The sequence below is a fragment of the Pongo abelii genome, chromosome 19 (assembly GCF_028885655.2).
Source record: "Pongo abelii isolate AG06213 chromosome 19, NHGRI_mPonAbe1-v2.0_pri, whole genome shotgun sequence".
Lineage (NCBI taxonomy): Eukaryota > Metazoa > Chordata > Mammalia > Primates > Hominidae > Pongo > Pongo abelii.
In genome coordinates, this window is record NC_072004.2 from 92,670,584 (window position 1) to 92,694,199 (window position 23,616).

The following is a 23,616-nucleotide window of genomic DNA, read 5'->3' on the forward strand; positions in this document are numbered from 1 at the left end:
CAAGCCTGGGCAACAAGCGCGAAACTCTGTCTCCAAAAGAAAAAGAAAAAAAAAAGGAGTGTGGAAATATCCCAGGAATAAAACACAGTGCTAACATCACATTGTGTGGCCCCAGCGTGAAGGTGTTTCTGGCCACCACAGGGAGCAGAATGTCCTTTGGTGGACATGACTAGAGTCTTTTCTGAGGCGCCCTGTCTGTGGCACAGCTGCCTGGGTGCCCAAGTAACACCCCTGTGTCAGCATTTAGTCCGTTGGAACACGCAGCTAAGTAACCAGCCGGCTGTCTTCTGAGAACAAGTGATTTATTTTTATTGCTTCATTTTTAAACACTGCCAACATGCCTCCCAAGAAGCTGTGTGGTTTGGAAAAGCGTAAGAGAAAGCCGAAGAGAAAATGCAAGCTGGAGAAAAGTGGGGATGCTTTGCTGACACATTCTTCCGGAAACCAGCTCGGCTCTGCCAGGCATGTGTTTTTGGCCAGTGCCATTTCCGGGCCCCTGGAGTGGATGGACATTTCCTGTGCGGGGTCTGATTCCCACTACAGATTTGAAAGAGGCATGCAGATTTTTATTTTAAAAAAACTAAAAAGAACCTGGTAGCCAGACATGGTGGCGCGAGCCTGCAGTCTCAGCTACTTGTGAGACTGAGGTGGGAGAAACGCTTGAGCCCAGGACGTGGAGGTTGTAGTGAGCCAAGATTGCAGCACTGCACTCCAGCCTAGGTGACAGAACAAGAGACCCTGTCTCAAAAAACAAACAGGCTGGGCATGGTGACTCATGCCCATAATCCCAGCACTTTGGGAGGCTGAGAGAGGTGTATCACCTGAGGTCAGGAATTCGAGACCAGCCTGACCAACATGGCAAAACCCCCTCCACTAAAAATACAAAAATTAGCCAGGCGTGGTGGCAGGCGCCTGTAATCCCAGCTACTCAGGAGGCTGAGGCAGGAGAATTGATTGAACCTGGGAGGCAGAGGTTGCAGTGAGCCGAGATTGTGCTACTGCACTCCAGCCTGGGTGACAAGACCAAAACTGTGTCTCAAGAAAAAAACAAAAAACAAAACAAAAACCCAAAACAAACAAAAAACCCAAAATAAAAAAAAAAAACTAAAGAATATTGGTTTTTCTGTCTCTCAAAATATGTAGTGAACATGTCTCGATCTAAGGGGCATTGTAGTGTTAGCCAGCTGAGGTAAAAAGACAAGACCCATTCGTCTCCAAGTGTCCTAGCTGGGGCTCTTAAAGAACCAACAAGGCCAGGTGCAGTGGCTCATGCCTGTAATCACAGCACTTTGGAAGGCCAACGTGGGAGGATCATTTGAGCCCAGGAGTTCAAGACCAGCCTGGGCAACATAGGGAGACTTTGTCTCTACCAAAAAAATACAAAAAAATTAGCCGGGCATGGTGGCATATGCCTGTAATCCCAGCTATTTGGGAGGCTGAGGTGGGAGGATTGCTTGAGCCTGGGAGGTCAAGGCTGCAGGGAGCTGTGATGGCACCACTGCACTCCAGAGAGAGACCCTGTGTCAAAAAAGAAAGAGAAAGAAGGAAGGAAAATAAAAGGAAGGAAGGAAGGGAAAAAAAAAGAAGGAAGGAAAGAAAGGAGAGAGAAAGAAAAGAGAGAGAAAGAAAACAGAAAAGAGGCTAGGTGCAGTGGCTCTTGCCTGTAATCCCAGCACTTCGGGAGGCTGATGCGGGCGGATCACCTGAGGTCAGGAGTTCAAGACCAGCCTGGCCAATGTGGCGAAACCCCGTCTGTACTAAAAATACAAAAATTAGCTAGGCATGGTGGCAGGTGCCTGTAATCCTAGCTACTAGGGAGGCTGAGGCAGAATTGCTTGAACCCAGGAGGCAGAGGTTGCAGTGAGCCGAGATCACACCACTGCATTCCAGCCTGGGTGACAGAGCAAGACTACATCTCAAAAAAAAAAAAAAAAAAAAAAGGAAAGAAAGACACTGATTTAGTTTGGCTCTGTGTTCCCACCCAAATCTCCAATTGTAATCCCCATAATTCCCACGTGTTGAAGGGGGGACCTGCTGGGAGGTGATTGGGTCATGGTGGCAGTTCCTCCATACTGTTCCCGAGATAGTGAGTGAGTTCTCAGATGATCTGATGGTTTTATAAGGGCCTCTTCCTCCTTTGCTCATTCACTCTCTCTTGCCTGCTGCCATGTAAGACATGCCTTTGCTTCTCTCTTGCTTTCTGCCATGATTGTAAGTCTCATGAGGCCTCCCCAGCCATGTGGAACTGTGAGTCAATTAAACCTCTTTCCTTTATAAATTACCCAGTGTCAGGTATTTCTTTAGAGCAGTGTGAGAATGGACTCATACAGAAACCAAAAAGAAGGCAGAATGGAGGAAAGACAGCAGGTCCAGGACTTGGTCACCTTGATGCCCTAGTGTGACATTTTGTCCCACTGAGTTCCCAGCACTGGCTGTCACATGCTCAGGGCTCAGCCACCTGCTCTTCATGCAATCTCCAGTGTTTGCAGAGCAGGAGGATGTTTCCAAGGAAATCCTACTGGAATATCACCAGAGTTCCCTGGAAGGCATCAGGGACAGTGGTGAGCTTGGCCGTGAGCCTTCTCCACCTCCCTAGTTCAGGTCCTGCCCACCGAGAGTTAGGGACGGTCTTGGTGCTGTTGGGCCGTCCTGACCACCGTGGCAGCCAGCAATGGGCTGGGTTTGTCTATGGCAGGTTTCTCAGCAGGCACTGCTGATGTGCTGCGCAGGGTCATTCTCTGGGAGAGGGGGAGCTGTCCTGTGCACTGTAGGGTGTTTAGCAGCATCTCTGGCCTCTACCCACCAGATGCCACTAGCACCCACATAGCTGTGACAACCAACAATATCTGCAGACACTGTTTTTTTTTTCTTTTTTTTGAGACGGAGTCTTGCTCTGTCACCCAGGCAAGAGTGCAGTGGTGTGATCTCAGCTCACTGCAACCTCCGCCTCCTGGGTTGGGTTCAAGCGATTCTCCTGCCTCAGCCTCCCGAGTAGCTGTGATTACAGGCACCCGCCACCACGCCTGGCTAATTTTTAAATTTTTAGTAGAGACAGGGTTTCACCATGTTGGCCAGGCTGGTCTCGAACTCCTGATCTCAAGTGATCCTCCCACCTCGGCCTCCCAAAGTGCTAGGATTGCAGGTGTGAGCCACCGTGCCCAGCCAGATACTGTTTAATGTTCCCCGTGTGGGCAAAACTGCCCCTAGCTGAGAATCATTGATCTAAACTAGCACTTTTATGACTGATAGGATGAAACTGAGGCCCAGGGAGGTTAAGACACTTGCCTGAAGTCACACAGTGAGCCCCTGGGATGGAGCTGGGGCTGGGCCCCTAGCGCAAGCTCCCAGATTGGGGCTCCATCTTCGGAAATGGGGCAGCAGGCGTGGTGTGTGTGATTCTGATGAAAGATGAGACTGGAATCCACCTAAGGTCGAATTCTCCCATAGACGACCCTGAGATCACAATGCTCAGACAGGACAGACATTAATCTCCTTGGTGGTACAAACAGCCGAGGTGATTCAACTCCAGGCCCCTGCAGAAGCTTTTTCCAAGGGCTTGGCAGGTGTAGACACTCTCCCACCAGATCCTGCCCTCGTTAGCATGATCTGAGCAGCTTCTCCTAAGATGGAAGGTCCACGCCACGATAGGGCAGAGAACATAGGCTTCCAGATCGGGAACTGGGATGCTGGGGCCAGATGGCAAAGGGTTCACTTCTGAATAATGCCAGCGTCCATCCTATTTCTCTCGCTTAGCTTCATGGTGGTGTCTTCATTGTCATTATAAAAAAAGCACTTCAGGCCGGGCGCGGTGGCTCACACCTGTAATCCCAGCACTTTGGGAGGTCAAGGCGGGTGGATCACGAGGTCAGGAGTTCAAGACCAGCCTGGCCAATATGGTGAAACCCCGTCTCTACTAAAAATACAAAAAATTAGCCAGGCGCAGTGGTGGGTGCCTGTAGTCCCAGTTACTTGGGAGGCTGAGGCAGGAGAATGTCCTGAACCTGGAAGGCGGAGTTTGCAGTGAGCCGAGATAGCGCCACTGCACTCCAGCCTGGGCGACAGAGCAAGACTCCATCTCAAAAAAAAAAAAAAAAAAAAAGCACTTCAGGCCGGGCACGGTGGTTCACACCTGTAATCCCAGCCCTTTGGGAGGTCAAGGCGGGTGGATCACGAGGTCAGGAGTTCAAGACCAGCCTGGCCAATATGGTGAAACCCCGTCTCTACTAAAAATACAAAAATTAGCTGGACATGGTGGCATGCACCTGTAGTCCCAGCTACTCAAGAAGCTGAGGCAGAAGAATTGCTTGAACCTGGGAGGCTGAGGCTGCAGTGAGCTGAAATCGCACCACTGCACTCCAGGCTGGGCGATAAAGCGAGACTCCGTCTCAAAAAAAAAAAGAAAACAAAAAACAAAGAGCACTTCCACTCCACCCCCTGGTGAATACCATGTTGCTCTCGTGAGGCAGGCAGACCGCAGTCTGTTCAATAAACACCTTTCCAGTGCGTGAACTCATATTTTAAAATGTGTTCTGGGAAAAGGCTGTTGAAAGAACCCCCAGTAAGAATTCTTCTGTAATGCCAGATTTCTCTTGTGATTGCTTCCCGATTTTCTGTTTAATACGTGAAATTACACATGGTGAGGAATTTTCTGAAAGCACACATGTATTTAAGAGTTCTGGAGAGAGGGGGTGTGTGTGCACTGGGGGATCCGACATACCCTAAGGATTGAGTTTGTCTATACTAGGACAGGATCCATGAATTCATGCATGGCTTCGATTTTAGAATCCTGGAGTTAGTGGCTCTGGCACAAAACAAGGAGATTGGAGAGCACTGAGCAGCAGAGGTTCTACTCCCAGGCCGGGCTCACCAGCCTCCCCGGGGGGTGGGCATGCAACAGAGCCCATGGGAGTTTCTTTTCTTTTTTTTTTTTTTTTGTGAGCTGGAGTCTAGCTCTGTTACCCAGGCTGGAGTGCAGTGGCATGATCTCAGCTCACTGCAACCTCCGCCTCCTGAATTCAAGTGGTTCTCCTGCCTCAGCCTCCCAATTCCAGCCTCCCTCAGCTGGAATTACAGGGGTGCACCACCATGCCTGGCTAATTTTTGTATTTTTGTAGAGATGGGGTTTCACCATGTTGCCCAGGCTGATCTTGAACTCCTGGGCTCAAGCAACCCTCCTGCCTTGGCCTCCCAAAGTGCTGGGATTACCAGTGTGAACCACTGCACCATGCCTGCATACTGTCATTTTAAAAGTCAGATCATCTCTTCCATGAAGAAGGGAGTAGAACGTGGAGCCTCAACCGTGTGCATGATAAGAATCCGTGCTTCCCCCTGGGGAAATATCAGCCCTTATGGGCTTAAGTGCTCAAGCAAGAGGGACTTCAGCTTGGACAAAAGCATGAGCCTCAGTTTTGCATTTTCCTAAGGAGCGTCATCTGCGCCTCTAGGAGTTTACTATCTGAGCCTCCAGGTTCTTCTCCAGCTGCTGCTGAGGGCGTGAAGTCATCTGGGGGTGGGGGGCGCGGGTGTGCGAGGAAGAAGCAAATCCAGTCCCTTGGATGCAGCAGGCTCCCAGTGTGCGTGGTGGCGCCTGCAGGGGGCAGTCCCTCTCAGCAGCATCTGCCTTGAGGTTGTTCTCAGTTCTGATGTGGCCCCAAAGAAAACCAGTTCCATTATGGACTAGTAAGAATTTATTTTGAACACGTTGTGGGAAGATGGTGGCTGCAGGGGTGCAGTGGGGGGAGGGAGCCCATTAGAGGACACCAGGTTTCCCTCCAGCGAGCCCCCGGACGTTGCTTTTCCCTGACCCAGTATCTTGATAGACCCCCTTTGTTGGCCTGTCCACCCTGCTCAGCAAACCCAAACCCGGAGGTCAGCCGAGCACTGCCCCCACCCTGGCGTTCCCAAGCGGGCCCGGCGTGGGGTGACTCAGCTTGTTCCACTCCATCTGTTAGAAAAGGCACTGGACCGTCCAGGGCTGAAGTGGGGTGGGATTTTAGGGGCCCCTCCATGCAAACAAACGTAAATCAACTTCCATCCTGCCAAAAGCTCTGCTGATAATTGAGAGGCAAGCTAATGAACACAGCAGTTCTCTAAAATTCACTCTCCAATATCTATTGCAGAATTGCATTGGATCGTTAAAAATCAAAGCGTCTAGCCCCCTAGACCAGGCCTGCTTCCTGGGGACACTGCCCCCGAGTTAGGATTTCACATGACACCTCCGGCACTTCCAAAGGCCCAACCCCAGAATCACTCACTCCGCAGCACGTCTGGGCTGTGAGTGTCACCCCAGGTAAACACAACAGCCTCCGCACTAGCCCGCGCTGCTAAGAGACGGTGCCATGACACTTCTGTCCTTGAGTCTGGTTTTGGGGATGGTTGACGTGGGGACATATGAGCGAGTGTGGCTCCTTTTGTGGACTAGACTGCTCTGCACGCTGTGGGGTGCTAGCCTTGGAGGACCCTTTGGCCACCATCACCAGAAAGCCTTCAGTCCAAAGACCTTTCTCAGGCGCTTACAGTTTATCCACACTTTTCCTAACAAGACTCCAACACCTCCAGTCTCTTGGGAGGGCAAGTAAACACCTCTTCAACAGAAATGGCTCAGGGGGGCCTGTTGTACACCCCACTGTGTCCCAGCAAACCTCTGACAGCCTCAAACAACAGGACAAAATCCTCCTGAGGGCACCGGAAGTGAGCTGGGGTGACAGGCGCCGCCTGGCAGGGCACAGGGCTGGTCTGCGGGGTCATGTGATTGGAGGAACAGCTTGAACTGGGTTGCCTGGCAGGTGGACAGGCACCTAGCCCTGCAGCAGGTGCCATAAGCAATGAAGTGGGTGGAGGTCTTGGGGAGCAGTAGTGCTGTCCTAGGAGCTCACTGGGCTCCACCGGCAGCTTCCCCACGGTTCCAGAGTCCTCCGGGCTGCTCGGAGCCTGGGCACCTCCCTGTGCCATTTCAGGGCCATTTCCCTGTGCTGCTGTCCCTCGCAGCACTTGCAGCGGGGCACGTGAACCATGGCTGCTGAGTGAACACAGGAGCGTCGAGGGCTTTTGTCCTCTGACAAGTGCACACTCCCCCAGGCACCCACGTGGAATTTCAAACTCAGTCACTTCTTCCGGAAGACTCATAAATCGCTCCTTATTGTTGTGTGACTGTAAATGTGTTCTAAACATTGTCCTTTCACGCCTGCATCCTCCCCTGTGCGCACACTTTATTAAACGTTGAAAACAACTCTTTATTATGGAAAATCTCAACCTCCGGAGAGTGCAGACAGCAGCCTTATGAACGCCTCCGGATCCAGCCTCTATATTTAACAGTCGCTAACATTTTGCCGTATTTGCTTCATCTGGTTTTGTTTTCTAAACTAGTCCAAAGTCAGTTACTGTCTGTGTGACATTTCCCCCTAAGTCTTTTTTAGACATTTTCTTTTAAAAATGACATTTTCTTTTACTGAACCACAATACCATTATCACAGCTAACAAAATTAACCCTGATTTTCTAATGTCATGTCCTCCTGCCCAGTCCATGTTTGTTTGGTTGTCTCCCAAATGGCTTTTCCAGCTGGGCTTGTTCAAAACAGGATCCCAGGCTGGGCGCGGTGGCTTATGCCTGTAATCCCGGCACTTTGGGAGGCCAAAGCGGGTGGATTATCTGAGGTCAGGAGTTCAAGACCAGTCTCACCAATATGGTGAAACCCCATCTCTACAAAAAGCACACAAAAAAAATTAGCCGGGCCTGGTGGAGCATGCCTTTAATCCTAGCTACTTGGGAGGCTGAGACACGAGAATCACTTGAACCTGGGAAGAGGAGGTTGAAGTGAGCTGAGATCATGCCACTGCACTCCAGCCTGGGTGACAGAGCAAGACTCTGTCTTAAAAAACAAAAATAAACAAACAAAACCCAGGATCCCGATAAGGCACATGTGTTGCATTTGGTGGTTTCATTTCTTAGTCACCTTTAACCTACTGCCCCCCCCTTTTTTTTTTTAATTCTTTTTTGAGACGGAGTCTCACTCTGTTACCCAGGCTGGAGTGCAGTGGCACAACCTTGGCTCACTGCAGCCTCCACCTCCTGGGTTCAAACGATTCTCCTGCCTCAGCCTCCTGAGTGGCTGGGATTACAGGCGCCTGCCACCACGCCCGGCGAATTTTTGTATTTTTAGTAGAGACGAGGTTTCGCCATGTTGGCCAGGCTGGTCTCGAACTCCTGACCTCAGGCGATCCGCCTGCCTCAGCCTCCCAAAGTGCTGGGATTCCAGGTGTGAGCCACCGCGTCCGGCCGTCCTGTGTTTTCATGTCTGACTGTGGAAGAGATTGGGTTGGGGGGCTGTGGACTTGCAAGGCATCCAACTTTCAGGGTCAGCCTGGCTGCTTCCTCTGGCGGTGGGATACATACTCTGTTGCTTGATGTGGCCTATGAAGTTGAAGTTAGAGCTAAACTAGGTCTGATAAGATTCAGGTTGGGCTTTCAGGCCAGAGGGTCTTATAGGTCATCAGAAGCACATTATGGGCCAGAGGTGGTGGCTCACACCTGTAATCCCAGCACTTTGGGAGGCCGAGGCAGGAGGACCACTTAAGCCTAAGAGTTCTGAGACCAGCCTGGGCAACACAGCAAGATCCTGTTGCTACAAAAAATTTTTAAAAAATAGCTAGGTGTGTTGGCATGTGCCTGTAATCCAGCTACTTGGAAGGCAGAGGTGGGAGAATCACCTGAGCTCAGGAGGTTGAGGCTGCAGTGAGCTGTGATTGCACCACTGCACTCAGCCTGGGCAACAGAGTGAGACTCTGTCTCCAAAAAAAAAAAAAAATGAAGGCACATCATGACTCTCGGGATTCTAAGGTTAGTCCCTGGTTTTGAGGTGAGAGCTGGTCCTCTCCATTGTTAGAGCTACCTCTTCCCTATTGGAGGCACCAATAGGGACACACTGGCACAGGGTGAACGCCCAGCTCCCTGCCAGCCTGTCACCAATATCCCCTAACCCCGAAACAATCCATGGCAACACATGGCTGGGCTTCCACAGTCTCTCCCTGCACGCTCATCACACCAGGGGCTGAACCCCATGTGGGCTCAGGGCAGTCACTCCACTACATAATAAACGTTCCTCCAGCATTCAAAGCATTTCTTAATGGAAGGAGGTCCCCAGATGCATTTACAGCCTTGGTTCCAAACCTCAGGGCCGCCTGTGTGTAGTTGGTTCCTTAGGAATCCACTTTGAAGGCCGGGTGCGGTGGTTCAACCCTGTGATCCCAGCACTTTGGGAGGCTGAGGTGGTCAGATTGCTTGAGGCCAGCAGTTCGAGACCAGCCTGGGCAACACAGTGAGACCCTGTCTCTACAAAAAATAATAATAATCATAACTAAAAATAAGCTACTTTTTAAAAATCCCTATAATGAGGTTAGTATTAAACCAAAAAGTAAAAAAAAAAAAAAAAGAATCCAATTTGAAACCCTGTGGCCTACTGGGGTTTTGACATGATCGGAGCAGTGAGGCATGGAGGGTGGGCTGGGCTGGGGGGCTCAGCCAGGAGCCTGGAGCAGAGTGATAAGAATCAGAGCAGGGTGCTAGAGGGGACGGGGAGGGGAGGGCAGAGGTGATCAACATTGTAGAAGACGGGAGGGTGGAGAGAAAAAGGGAGCAGAGGGAGTTGGGGAAAGGAGAGGGGATGTGGCTAGAGCTTTGGGAAGGAAATGTGGAGGGCTCAGCCAGACTCTGAGAGTCCGTGCAGGCGAGGGACAAGTGTCACAGTTCATCTCCACAAAGGTCGGGTGCATGGTGAGGAGGTGACGTGACTGAGAGAGAGCACAGTGCCCGGAAGAGAGAAGGGTTTCAAGTCATTTTGGCGGGACACAGCGGCACGCACAGCCTGCCCAGACCGACCCCTCGCTCTCCTCCACAGAGCCCCAGGGAGCAGCCCTGGGCTTCCCTGTGGCTGAGACCAGCCTTTGGCCTGGTGTGTGTGTGTGTGCGCGTGCATATGTTAATAGAATATGTATGTATGTCAATATGTGTATGTATGAGCATGTGTGCATATATATGTATATATCTGTGTACACACATATTGTGCGCACACGTGTATGGGCATGTATGTGTACATGTATGTGTGAATGTGTGCATATGAGCATGCGTATGTGTATGTGTGTGTGCGTGTTTATATACATGTATATGTGTGCATATGAGTATGTGTATGTCTATGCAAGTGCGTACATGTCCACGTGTGTATGTGTACATATGTGTGTGTGCAGAAGCATGTATGTGCATGTGTCTATATACATGTATATGAATGTGTGCATATAAGCATGTGTATGTGTGTCTGAATGTGTTTATGTGCATATGAATGTGTGCATATGAGCATGTGTATATGTGTATGTATGTGTGCATGTGTGTATATGTGCATATGAATGTGTGCATTGAGCATGTTTGTATGTGTGCATGTATGTCTGCATGTGTTTATATGTGTATATGAATGTGTGCATATGAGCGTGTGTGCATGTATGTCTGTGCATGTGTTTATGTGTGTATGAATGTGTGCATATGAGCATGCGAATGTGTGTCCCTATGCATATATGTATATGTGTGTGTGTGTGTGTGTGTTTGTGGCATGTGGCTCCGGGGACACAGGGCTATAGGTGGTCCCATGACTCTTCTCCATCTCATCCCCGTGACAGCTGCCCCTACCGAGTCCTGTGCTCCCTCTTACCTCTTCCCTGGGATGACAATGATCATTCTCCCCACGTTTTGGATGGGGCCCGCTTGTCCCCAACGTCCTTTAGCACGAAGGGGACAGGTGTCCTATTCCTGTGAACGGCCGGTTACCTTCCAGGTGCGTTAGAGTGGCTCCTCTAACCAGCCCTGCAGGGATCTTATTACAGGGGGGAAGTGAGGAGCCGCAGGGCTGAGGAGGGGTCCAGGTGTCATGGCCAGGACTTGTACCCGAGCCCGACAGGAGCGTCCACCTGCAGTGCGGCCGGACCCAGGTGTGCGGGCATCCAGCCCAGGTGTGCCGGTGGCGGCCGCCCCCACGGAACCACCTGGCCCGCTCGGGGACCCAGGTGTGCTGAGAAGGGGGTACTGGGGTTGGCCCGGCATGAAAGGTCACCCTGCACCCCCGCACCCAGGTAAGGCGGGCGCAGGATCCCGGTTGCCACAGGCATCGGAGCGGCCGGGAGTGGGGGCAGGGGGAGGCAATGAGAACTCCCGAGGAGGGGGCTCGCAGGGGCTGCATCGGGCGCCTGGGCCGGCGGGGCGGAGGGAGGCGCCCTGCTCTCCGGTCCTTCCCTTCCCGACTCGTTCCAGGGGCGGCAGCGCCACCTGCTGGAGTGTGCGCGTCTGCGCACCGGGCCGGGTTCCGCAGGTCCTGGGGCTGCGCCCGAGACCCCCGACCGGGTTTCCGGCGCCTCCACCGCTTCCCCGGCGTCTTGGGCTGCGAGGGGCCCTTTCCGCAGGGCGACGTTTTAGCAGTTCTGGAAGGAAGGGCCCGCTGCCGTTGCCCTCTGAGGACCAAGGCCGAGAGCCTGGAGGGCGTGGAGAAGGGTCTGACCGCCGGCTCTGGTCCTCGGGCTCTTGGCGACAGCGACCTCCCTCCTCCTCCAGGCGATGGTGACGGGCGCTCTCAGAGTGGCTTCCACACTAGGCGCAGGGCTGTCTTCCAAGTGTGTGGTCCTCTCAGACCTATGGAGTTGGTGCTGTTCTGGCTCCCTCTTTAAGAGGGGGAAACAGGCACAGAGAAGTCCCACCGCCGGGGGACGGGGTGGTGGGGGCCTGGAATTGGAACCCAGGTATGTTGGCTTCCGTCACCTGTGGTTCTCTCTGCCTGAAGATTTTTTCACCTGCCTAACTCATGAGCTGCTACTTACCCTTTGGGTGGCATTAGATGTCGCCTCCTCCAGGAAGCCCTCTCTCCCCCTCCATGTGAGGGTGGGCGCTCCTGCTGTATGCGGGCCTACCGGCCCTCCGTGGGCTGGATCATCACAATCTGTTCACTTGTCTGCTTTCTCCCCCTTGTCGCGGGCTCCCAAGGATCATTTGTGTTTGTCTTGTTCACCTGCCCTTTGTAGTGAACCAAACCTTTAATTGCACATTTTAAAATTGATTTCCAAGGGGGCTGAGAGCTATGGAGGAGGAGCCAGGTCAGAGGGTTATCAAGCCCATATTTTACAGGATGTGGCTGGGGGCCCCTCTGGGGTTGTCCCTCCAAAGAAGATGCTGAGCTGGACCTGGAGCACCGTGGAGGCAGGACCATGTCTGCCATGCTCAGAGATGGGTGCCAGGGGTGCTGGCTTGTCACTCAAGACTCTCCACTCCATCTGCCCTCCCCCACTCTCCCACTAACCAGGGGGGACCCACCTGCACCTCTGGTCACCACTCATGCTCCCTGGTGCTGGGCACCCCAGGGACAGGAAGAAGGCTGGGTGTTCCTGGCTCCTGCACTGCTTCCCAGGCCTGATCCCCGTCTTTCTGCACCTGCCTCCCACCCATCAGCCTCCACTAGACTGGAAGCCTCCAGAGGGCAGGTGCTGCCCTCTTTCCCCTGTGCCCGGATTCCACTGGCATCTAATCACAGATGAGGGACTGTGTCCCCTTCTCCACCTCTGTGGAAACTGTGTCCCACCCTCTATTCCAGGCCGAGCTGTCCATGCTCTGCTGGAAGCCTTGTGTTGTCAGCCCTCACCTCCCCCTTCAAGCCTAGACATTCTGTCTCCTGGCATAAATATGTTCTCAAGGCCCTTTGCTCTAAAACCAAGGAGTTGTCTCCTCTCCCAGGTCCACCTCCTCTCGCTCGTGAACTCCCTGCCCCTCCACCTCATCCGTCCTCCACGACCTCCCCCTACTCACCATCTGCCCCTTCTGCCGACCCAGCGAGCTGCAGCTCTCCCTGGCATGTCACTCTCTAAACCTTCTGTCCCTTGGTTACGAGTGCAGTTCTCGCCTGGATTTCTTCCCGGCTCTTTGACTTCTCCCCAACCCTTCTTTTTCTGTTTTCCCCTTAAAGGTGGACATCCCCACGTCCAGGACCTGGTCTCCGGCCCTTCTCTGAATCATCTCAGTGGCGTTTCTCCCAAATCCCCAACTGCAGCCACAGCCACATGTCAATTAGGTCCCCTCCATGTCCCGGCTAAGACGTGCCTCCTGGCCCCTGATGCGCCATCTCCCAGATGGAAGTGCCATCATTGTATTTTTGCTCTGTCCCCACCAAAGGCAACACAAAGCATCTCCATCTGTTCCTTCATGTCCCCTACTCAGTGAATGACCCCTTATTTACCCACTGGCCCAGTCTCAGCTTGGATGTCCCCGGGCCCTCTTGTCCAGATCTCATCTTCAAATCCTGCTGATCTTCCCCCAGGAGCTGTGGACCCCTCTTCTCCGCCTGCCGCCCCTGCCCTGTCCAGTGTCCACCTCTCCCAAATGGCCCACGGGGTCCCTCCCTCCTGGCCCCCCTGCATCTAGGAGCGGCCCTCCTTCAACAGCTGGAAGGGTCTTCCCAAAACACAGATGAGACCTTGTCATCTTGAGACTCTTCATTGGCTCTGAATTGTCTTAGGATCAAGCCCAAACTCCTTCAGAGTCTGAGAAGGGGCCCCTCGTTCTGGGCCTGGCTCTGCCTCCCAGGGTCTCCCCCGCCTTGTCTGCTCTGTCTGGCCACACTGAGAGTGCCCTGATGGGCCGTGTCCTCTTCCCCTCCGCGCCTTTGAGTGTCCCAGCTTTCTGAGCCCCATTTTGGGGGGCCCACCTCACCTATCAGGGTGCAGCTTCTCCTCTGAGAAGACTTCTTTGCTCCCCAAGCCTGGATTTGATGCCATCTGCTTGTATTGACCTGGCTAAGCCAACACCTTAGCCCTAGGCTACCCTCGACCAACGCCCCTGACCACACTGTGTGTGAATTACACCCCTGACCACACTGTGTGTGAATTACACCCCTGACCACACTGTGTGTGAATCCCTCCTTTCCTTGTTTCTGTGCCCATTCGAGCTGTAAGCCCCTTTGGAAGAGACTGGGCCTTCACAATTATCATCTCAGCACCAAGCACAGAACCCACCTCAATAAATGGTTAATTTGAGACTTCTGTCTCTCTCTCTCTTTTTTTTTTTTTTTGAGACAGATTTTCGCTCTTATCCCCCAGGCTGGAGTGCAATGGCACGGATCTCGGCTCACTGCAACCTCTGCCTCCCGGGTTCAAGCGATTCTCCTGCCTCAGCCTCCGAAGTAGCTGGGATTACAGGCGCCTGCCACCACACCCAGCTAATTTTTGTATTTTTAGTAGAGACAGTGTTTCACCATATTGGTCAGGCTGGTTTCAAACTCCTGACCTCACGTGATCCACCCACCTTGGCCTCCCAAAGTGCTGGGATTACAGGCGTGAGCCACCACGCCCAGCCAAGACTTCTCTCTTTTAATTTATATTTATTTATTTATTATTTTTAGAGTCAGGGTCTCACCACATTGCTCCGGCTGGAGTACAGTGGCTACTTACAGGTGCCAGCACAGCACACGGCAACCTCAAATGACTGGTCTCAAGCGATCCTACTGCCTCAGCCTCTTAAATAGCTGAAACTAGAAATATCTTTATTTTTAATGTAAGTATTTAGTGCTATAAATATCCCTCTCAGCTGGGCACAGTGGTTCACACTGGTAATCCCAGTACTTTAGGAGGCTGAAGCGGGAAGATCACTTGAGGCCAGGAGTTCGAGACTAGCCTGAGCAACCTCGAAACCCTGTTTCTAGCAAAAAAAGACAAAAAGCAAGCTAGGTGTGGGGGATATGTTCCTGTAGTCCCAGTTCATCAGGAGGCTGAGGTGGGAGGACTGCTTGAGCCTGGGGAGTCGAGGCTGCAGTGGGCTGTGATTACACCACTACACTCCAGCCTGGGCAACAGAGCAAGACCCTGTCTCAAAAAAATAATATAAAATAAAAATAAAATTTCTTTCTCAGCATTGCCTCAGTTGCATCCCACATATTTTGGTATGCTGTCCTTTAATTCTCATTCAGTTTTGTAGATTTCTTAATTTTCTTTGAGACTTCCTCATTGACATGGATATTTAGAGGTGTATTGTTTAATTTCCAAGTGTTTAGAGATTTTCCTGTAGTCTTTCTACAAGATTTTTTTTTTTAAACAGAGTCTCACTCTCTCACCCAGGCTGAAGTGCAGTGGTGCTATCACCGCTCAACCCCACCCCCAGTCATCAGGCTTGGCCCACAATCCCCAGGCTCAAGCAATTCTCGTGCTTCAGACTCCCAAGTAGTTGGGACTACAGGCATGTGCCACCACACCCGGCTATTTTTTGTAATTTTAGTAGAGCCGGGGTTTCACCATGTTGGCTAGGCTGGTCTCAAACTCCTGACCTCAAGTCATCCACCTGCCTCAGCCTCCCAGAGTGCTGGGATAGCAGGCGTGAGCTACGGCGCCCGGCCTTTCTTTCCCTCGTTTGCTTCAATCATCACATCACTTCTGGCCTCCGTAGTTTCAGATGAGATAATTTGAACTGGTGTCCCTTATAGGTAATGTATTGTTTCTCTGGCTGTTCTCAAGAGCTTTTTTTGTCTTTAGTTTTCAGAAGTTTAATGATGATATCTCGGTGTAGATTTATTTGGCTTATTCTGTTTGAAGTTCAGTTTCCTGAAACTGTAAGCTTATGTCTTTTACCAAATTTGGAAAGTTTTCAGCCATTATTTCTTCAAATACTCCTTCAGCCTCACTCTCTTCTCCTCCTTAGCCCCTATGATGTGAGTGTCAGATTTGTTTGTTATGGTCCCATTGGACTTGGAGGTTCTGTTTATTTCTTATCCATCTGTTTTCTCCCTGTGGTTCAGACTGGGTACTTTGGATTGATCTGTCCCCAAATTCACTGATTCTGTCCTCTGTCATTTCCACTCTACAACTAAGCCCATCAGGGAGTTTTTTAATTTCTGCAATGACATTTTTTAGTTCTGTAATTTCCATTCGGTTCTTTCTAAATACCTACTATTTCTTTGCTGAGAATTTCTATATTTTCATTTGTTTCAAGATAATTTGTAATTGCTTGTTGAATTTTTTATTTTTATGTTTTTTTTATTTTTTATCTATTTTTTTATTATTGCTTTAAAATCCTGGTCACATGGCTGGGCGCAGTGGCTCATGCCTGTAATCCCAGCACTTTGGGAGGCTGAGGAGGGTGGATCACTTGAGGTCAGCAGTTCGAGGCCAGCCTGGCCAACATAGTGAAAGCTTGTCTTTATTAAAAATACAAAAATTAGCCGGGTATGATGGCACATGCCTGTAATCCCAGCTACTCAGGAGGCTGAGGCAGGAGAATTGCTTGAACTCAGGAAGCAGAGGTTGCAGTGGGCTGAGATCGTACCACTGCACTACAGCTTATGTGACAGAGTGAGATTCTGTCTCCAAAAAAAAAAAGAGAGTAAAATCCTGGTCACGTAACTCCAACATCTGATTCATCTCTGGGTTCAGTTGACAGTCTTCCCACTCACATTGTGATTTTCGTAGTTCTTGGTGGGATGAGTGAATTTCACCGTATCCTGGACATTGTGGCTATTACGTGAGGAGACTTCAGGTCCTGTTTACATTTTTTATTTTGGTAGCAGCGGCCCTGCTTAGGTTTAGCACCCAGGTCTTGGGCTACTTTTGGGGGCTATGGTTCCAATGAAAATCTGATTTGCAGAGCCTCTGCCGTGCTATAGAGGTCAGCTCGGCTTGCGTGGTGCTGCTTGAGGAGGCAGAAGGAGCTTTCCCAGGCTGGACGTTCATTGCCTCCAGGTGGGAGAAGGGAGTCTCCCGTTCACAGGGACAGACAGACCTTCTGCTTGTGGTGAGCTTTCTCCCTGCCATCAACGTCTCCCCCTCTCTCTGCTGTGCAGTGATTTTGGGTGGGGAAGCGGAATTTCAGGTCCAGTGAGGAGGAAAGGGTTAACCCTGGCCAATAATTAGCAGGAGGTTGCTGGGCCAACCCCTTTGGTGGTTCTGCCTGGCTTGCTTGGTGGGTTTTTTGTTGTTGACTTTTTTTTTTTTTTAGTTTAACTCCTGTCGCCCAGGCTGGAGTGCAATGGTACAACCTTGGCTCATTGCAACCTCCACCTCCCAGGTTCAAGCGGTTCTCCTGCCTCAGCCTCCTGAGTAGCTGGGATCACAGGCACCCACCACCATGCCTGGCTAATTTTTTGTATTTTTAGTAGAGGCGGGGTTTCACCATGTTGGCCAGGCTGGTCTCAAACTCCTGACTTCAGGTGATCCACCCGCCTCAGCCTCCCAAAGTGCTGGGATCACAGGTGTGAGCCACCGTGCCCGGCTTTTTTTTTGTTTTTTGTTTTTGTTTGTTTTTACAGGTCTTACTCTGTTGCCCACGCTGGAGTGCAGTGGTGCGATCATAACTCACTGCAGTCTTGACCTCCTGGGCTCAAGCGATCCTCCCACCTCAGCCTCCTGAGTAGCTGGGACTGTACGCAGGTGCCACTATGCCCAGCTAATTTTTAAGTTTTCTTTGTAGAGACAGGGTCTGCTGGGTTACCCAGGCTGGTATCAAACCCCTGGTCTCAAGAGATCCTCCTGTCTTGAAGCACTGGGATTACAGCTGTGAGCAATCGGGCCCAGCCTTGCCCAGTGTGTTGGGGCGACTTGCCTTTAATCTAGGAGAAAAAGGAACCTACTTGGGCTGCCTTCTCCTGCTAGGTTGGGAGTTGGGAAATGCATGCCTGGGTGGGTCCTGTATTGGGTGGGGGTGAGGGGTGTCATAATGCCCTGTTGCTAAATATTCCTGACCCAGCCTTGGGGTCCTTAACCAGCTCTCCGGCTCCTTCCACCTCAGGGCCCTCTTAGGGTTGCCTCTTGCATTCTTTCCAGGGCTTAGCAGACAGGAACAGGGAGGGTCGGGTTTAGGCCATCTTACCCAGACCGCAAGTCTCTGAGTGTTTGATTGTTTGTTTGAAGAAAGTGATGAATGCAGGACCTCGAGCCAGGAGGATTTTTCCCGGTGAAAAGCGGAGGGATTGACTCACGCTGGGTTCTGAGTTCCAGGCCCGACTCCAGGGCTCACCAGCTTCTTCCACAACCCATACAACTTGAACGCTTGGTAGCATCTCCATGCAGCAGTGGGCACCCTGGATCCTGGAGGAGCCCAGGCTGCATTTGCCCCTCCATGGTGCATCTCGTAGGATCAACTGGACCCGTGAAAGGCACTGGCTGCGGAAAAGCAGCCAACTGCTCCCCAGCGAAGGGGATGGCCGGAAGCGAGGAGAGGGAGAAGCTCCAGCAGAGACCCCAGGAGGAAAAGACCCCACAATGGGGCCACTGGGAACCCATGATGATGGTTACCAATGTGATTGGGGGTTCAGAACGACGGACGTGTGGCCCTGGAGTGGGAAACAGAAAAGCTGAAGGGCGAGACCTAGGAGGTGGCCCCTCACCCCTGTGGACTCCGAAGACCCAACCTTCCTTCCCTGCGCTCCAGCCAGACATTCTCCCTGCCCCTGTGGCCGAGCCTGGTAAGTTCGCAGCAAACAGGGTGGGTGCTTTACAAGCCTCCAGAGGGGTCCATGGGTATTTGGGTAGATTGTTATCCTGCCCCTGGCAGGAGGGCAAGGCCCTTCTTGGGAGCCATAAGCTGGAGAACTAACAGCTCGCAGCTCGGCCACAGGCCTCTGTTCCAGGGGGATCGGCCACTGGCTTCCAGAACCTGTTCAGCCTCCCAGCTCCTTGTTGCCTGGAATCTCCGCCACTGATCAGCGTGTAAACACCTATGTGGGGGACACGGGGGCAGGGAGGTCCAGGAAGGCAACTTTTGGGGGATAGAGTGGGAATAAAGAGGGACCTCAGAGGCCAGTTCTTCCCTCATCCTACTCTATTTCCTCCTGTAACCATGGGAAGTGTCTTTCTGTGCCTGATCCTGTATGGGGTGTGGATGGGGCACACAGATGAATCAGACCCGGCCCCCTCTTTGTGCCAATTCATAAGCACTTCATCCACGGCTCAGCCCTGTAAAAGAGCTCCTCGGGCCCAGGAATGCAATACAGTGAGAACATTTTCCAGTCCTGCCTCCAGGTGACGATTCAGCACACAGGAAGGTGGCCCTGCACAGGGCCAGGCTCCCTCTCAGTTGGCACCTGGCCAGGTGAGGGCTGCTCCTTGTCACAGAATAGGAAGCTGAGGCCTGTGGGGCCTCGTAGGCACACAGCATGGGGCAGCAGACCGGGCCTCCTGACCGAGCGCTGTGAGGCCAATCTTCTTGCCCCCTGCGGAGGCTCAGCCCCTCACCTGCCCTCCAGGCCTGTCCTGCAACCACTCCACCTCTCCTGCTGTGGCCTGTGTGTGTCCCCCAGCTCCTCCTGCTGGGGCCTGTCTGTGGCTCCTGGAAGGTGTGACCCGGGTCACCTGTGGGCAGAGGCCTCACTCCCACCCCCGGCATCTCATGTTGCCATCCAGCTCTGTCCTGCTCTCCCTCCCCCAGTGGGGGTTTAAGCTCCTCGTGGGCTGCCTCCCCGACCCTGGCGCCCTCTGTCTCCATGGAAGCCTGTCATTTCCGAGGCCTGAGTCACCACTGGCTGGTTACAGCCGGGTCAGCGTGCCACCCGGCACGAGGCACAGACATGGGCTACTGGGTCCTGCACCCTGTGGTTAGGAGCTCAGAGGCCTCTTTCTAGGGGACGTTGCCAGTGAATAAGTCTTTTCAGGGCAGAGGCAGGGTGGAGAAGAACCACTCCCCTATTCCCTCACCCTCCCACGCCAGGAATCACTGGGCTCCCTTTGACTAGGGACTTTCCCGGATGCCTGGGATTTTGGATGAAGCTGGAAAGCAGAGAATGCCCATGTGCCTACTCAGTGCAGACAGGGTGCCCGACGTGTCTACTCAGTGCAGACAGCGTGCCTGACGTGTCTAAGTTGGACATCTCAAAAGGTGGCATAAGGTCCCAGCAGAGAGCTGCAGTGGGGTTACGGGTACAGACCGGGAAGCATGCTGCTGCCAGGAACTGAGTTTGGGCTCCCCTACTGAGAAGCTGTGAGACCTCAAGCAGGGGACTTAAGCTCTCTGGGCTTCCGTTTCCTCGTCTGTGAAATGGGTGCTAGAGGAACTGCGATGAGGTGTCAGTGAATCTGCAGCATAAAGCCCAGAGCCAAAGCCACTTGCAAAGGAGAGCTCAAATCAGAGGGGCTTGCTGGAGGCAAGTTTTGAGGAATAGAGATGGGACGTGAAGGGTCTCAAGCCAGGAGAGGGGGCTCCCCGAGCACCCCTGGCAAAGGAGCCTCAGCTGGTGGTTTTCTGAATTCAAGTCCTGGCCCCAGGCAAAAGTGGGGAGCTTTCTTGGGAGGGCTTGGCCACCTCGGCTGGGGCTTGGTGCAGAGAGGCAGCAGTCCTGCCCCTGGAGCCTTCTGAAGGGTGGCTGGAGCCGCCTGGGCAGGTCACCCTCCACATTTCCAGCGTTTCCCAGGGAAGGATGCTCGAAGTTGCCATGCAACACCAGGACGGTAGGTCAGGTGGGAGGCTCAGGAAGGGCTCGCTGCCTGGACGGCATTGAACCATGAGGACCAGCAGCTGGGGTGGGTGGGGCTGCCTGGGGGAGGGGTACCCTGGAGGATGTCCTTTGCAGGGGTTGGGAGAGAGGAGGCATGTATGAGGGTAGAGGGGAGCAAGGAGGTAGAAGAGCTGATCCCTACTGCTGCCCTTGCAGCTTGCCATCAGATGTGAGATGGAAGTTTTGACTTAGACTGGTTTGGTTATTTTAATATGGGACAGCAAGCCTGGATTGGCCAAGATGAGATGGTTCATTTGCTGAAGCTAGATGAACAGCTTTGGGAACTGCCTAAGTTGTTAACGAAAGTGATGAAGGAGGCCCATAGGGTATGAGGGAAGGCCAGAGTGGAATCCATCCCCATCACCTCCTCCAACCCCATCACCTCCTCCATCCCCATCACCTCCTCCATCCCCATCACCTCCTCCATCCCCATCACCTCCTCCATCCCCATCACCTCCTCCATCCCCATCATCTCCTCCATCCCCATCACCTCCTCCATCCCCATCACCTCCTCCATCCCCATCACCTCCTCCATCCTCATCACCACCTCCATTCCCATTACCTCCCCACCTCCTTCATCCGCATCACCTCCTTCATCCCCATTACCTCTTCCATTCTATCACCTCCTTCATCCCCATTACCTCTTCCATTCTATCACCTCCTCCATCCCCATCATCTCCCCACCTCCTCCATCCCCATCACCTCCTCCATCTTCATCACCTCCTCCATTCCCATCACCTCCTCCATTCCCATCACCTCCTCCATCCCCATAACCTTCTCCACTTCCACATCCTGAGCCACTTCCCCTCAGTTTCATTTCCTGAAACAGCCCTTCCTCACCCTCTCCAGCTTCCTTTCCTCGACCTTACCATGCTCCTTTCTGGAAGGCACCACTCCAAACCGTCTCCTTGGAAAAGCTACTTCAGCCCCAGTGCCTGTCCCTGCCACACCCAACGTTCATGTCTGGAAAAGAGTTGCTCTTTATTCAGCACGTGAGTTCCTGACCCCCAGATAAGGGCCAGTGCAGCCGGGGAGGAAGCATTAGTGCTGCCAGGTGGAAGGTGGACGGCGCCTGGATCCAGACCCAGCAGCGCTCATGGGGCCAGGCCTGGTGCTGGTTCTTTCTCAGTCCTTGATGCCACCTTGCAAGGTGGGGATTGTCCTCCCATCTGGCCATGAAGAGCTGAAGCAGAGAGGTGCAGTCGCCCATCTGCGCTCACTGGTCAGTGAGTCGCTGCGTCCCCAGAGGCCCCTGGGCAGGGTGGGCGCCTCTGCAGGTGCCCGCACAGGGGCTTTCTCCTTCACTGACCACACTGAGCCTTTGATCTGAAATAATGAAAGCCCCTGAGTCACTGGTCCTTTCCGAGCCAGTGTGTGGCCCACAGCAGGGAGCTGCCTGTCCCGAGTTCGGGGGGTTTCTTTGGCTTACGCGGATACTGTATGTGAGTGTTGGCAGAGCAGCGTGAGCCTCGGCCTGCAAACTCAGGACGGCAACAAGCCCATCGCCTTGGCATCTTCCAGGCGGACCCTCAGCCTGCTAAGTGGACAGGAAACCATCTGTCATTTAGGGTTCCTGCTCCCAACTCCCCCCAACAGCTGTCACCACCACCGTGGTTGTGCAAAGGTCCCAGGCCTTTCAGAGTGGGCCCTGATCACTGTCCATCCTGGCCAGGTCTGCCGAAACAAACATGGTCACAATCTCATGGTACTTTCTGCCTCGTGGCTTTGTGTCCACACTGGAGAGACTAGGACCCGATCCTGGGCCTCCTCCCACGGGCGCCATACGGCTATTCCCCTCAGAGATGCACCAGGCCAGCCCCACTGCCCTCAGGACCAACCTCCAACTTCTCCTCGGCTTGGGATCTCCGGTTTCTCTCTTTGTCAAGGCACCCTGATATGGTTCAGCTCTGTTCCCACCCAAATCTCATCTCGATTTGTATCCCCACGTGTCAAGGGAGGGACCTGTAATCCCCACGTGTCGAGGGAGGGAGGTGATTTGATTATGGGGTGGTTGGTTTCCTCCATGCTGTTCTCAGGACAGTGAGTGAGTGAGTTCTCATGACATCTGGCGGTTTTATAAGTGTTTGGCAAGTTCCTTCGCTCACTCTTCTCTCTCCTGCCGCCTTGTGAATGAGGTATTTGCTTCCCCTTCGCCTTCCCCCATGATTGTAAGTTTCCTGAGGCCTTCCCAGCCATGCAGAACTGTGAGTCAATTCAACCTCTTTCCTGGCCGGGCGCAGTGGCTCATGCCTGTAATCCCAGCACTTTGGCCCAGGCAGGTGGATCGCTTGAGGTCAGGAGTTCGAGACCAGCCTGGACAACGTAGCAAAACCCCATCTCTACTAAAAATACAAAAAATTAGCTGAGCGTGGTGGTGGGTGCCTGTAATTCCAGCTACTCAGGAGGCTGAGGCAGGAGAATCAGTGGAACCCAGAATACGGAGGTTGTGGTGAGCCAAGATCATGCCATTGCATTCTAGCCTGGGCAACAAGAGGGAAACTCCATCTCAAAAAAATAAATAAATAAAACAAAAATAAAAACAAAAGACCTTTTTCCATTATTAATTACCCAGTCTCAGGGAATTTCTTTATAGCAGCATGACAATGGACTAAGACACACCCCTCCCTCATCCACCATGTGCAGCTGGCGAGCACAGCTCTCCTCAAGAGACAGGAGGTACCCATGTCTCACATCAGCCTCTGCCCTGTGCCCTGCACAAAATCTCTGACATCTTAGAATAGGGCCTGGGAAAATATGGAGAGAGTATGAATAAATCAGAATCTTGAGAATCATCCCCGTGCAGGGGCCTTCTGCAGCCAGGTGGCCCCTGGGGGCTATGGGTGTCCCCTGGAGGGAGCAAGGGAACGGTCTGCCTTGGGGACAGTAAGGCAGTGCAGTTATGGGACTGCCAAAGTTGGTCTCTTCTAGGCTCTTCAGCCTCTGGTAGGTTCCCGTGTTTGTAGGGGCTGCTCAGAGGGACCGTAGCTGGGGTAGAGCGAGATGCCCCAGGAACAATGACCTCCAGCTGTCGCAGCTGTTAAATGGACATTTATGAAAACAAACCACCAGTGCCACCAGGAGCCATGACTGTCCCTTCTTTCTATTCTGCAGGAGCGTGCATCACCTG

At 52.7% G+C, this 23,616-nt stretch overlaps 1 protein-coding gene across 2 annotated transcripts; it reads left to right on the plus strand.

Moving 5' to 3' along the window:
• The first annotated feature begins 17,760 nt into the window (after positions 1-17,760).
• Positions 17,761-23,174, plus strand: LOC134760579 (uncharacterized). 2 transcript variants are annotated; one of them, XM_063718995.1, is made up of 4 exons: positions 17,761-18,464; positions 19,021-19,090; positions 21,339-21,481; positions 22,884-23,174. In XM_063718995.1, exons 1-4 carry the CDS (start codon positions 17,921-17,923, stop codon positions 22,940-22,942), a joined length of 816 nt encoding a protein of 271 aa, XP_063575065.1. In that variant the 5' UTR covers positions 17,761-17,920; the 3' UTR covers positions 22,943-23,174. The 2 variants fall into 2 exon arrangements, with proteins under 2 accessions (XP_063575065.1, XP_063575066.1); XM_063718996.1 differs by lacking the exon at positions 19,021-19,090 and having other exon boundaries at positions 21,377-21,481; positions 22,011-23,174.
• Positions 23,175-23,616: the final 442 nt, after the last annotated feature.

Bases quoted from the DNA above. Each gene is read 5' to 3' on its own strand.
- LOC134760579 (XM_063718995.1), top strand. From the start codon at position 17,921: ATGCAGGACCTCGAGCCAGGAGGATTTTTCCCGGTGAAAAGCGGAGGG. The intron at 18,465-19,020 runs GTAAGTTCGCAG...TCCTGCCTCCAG, and splicing joins TGCCCCTGTGGCCGAGCCTG to GTGACGATTCAGCACACAGG. The intron at 19,091-21,338 runs GTGAGGGCTGCT...CACCCTCTCCAG, and splicing joins CTCAGTTGGCACCTGGCCAG to CTTCCTTTCCTCGACCTTAC.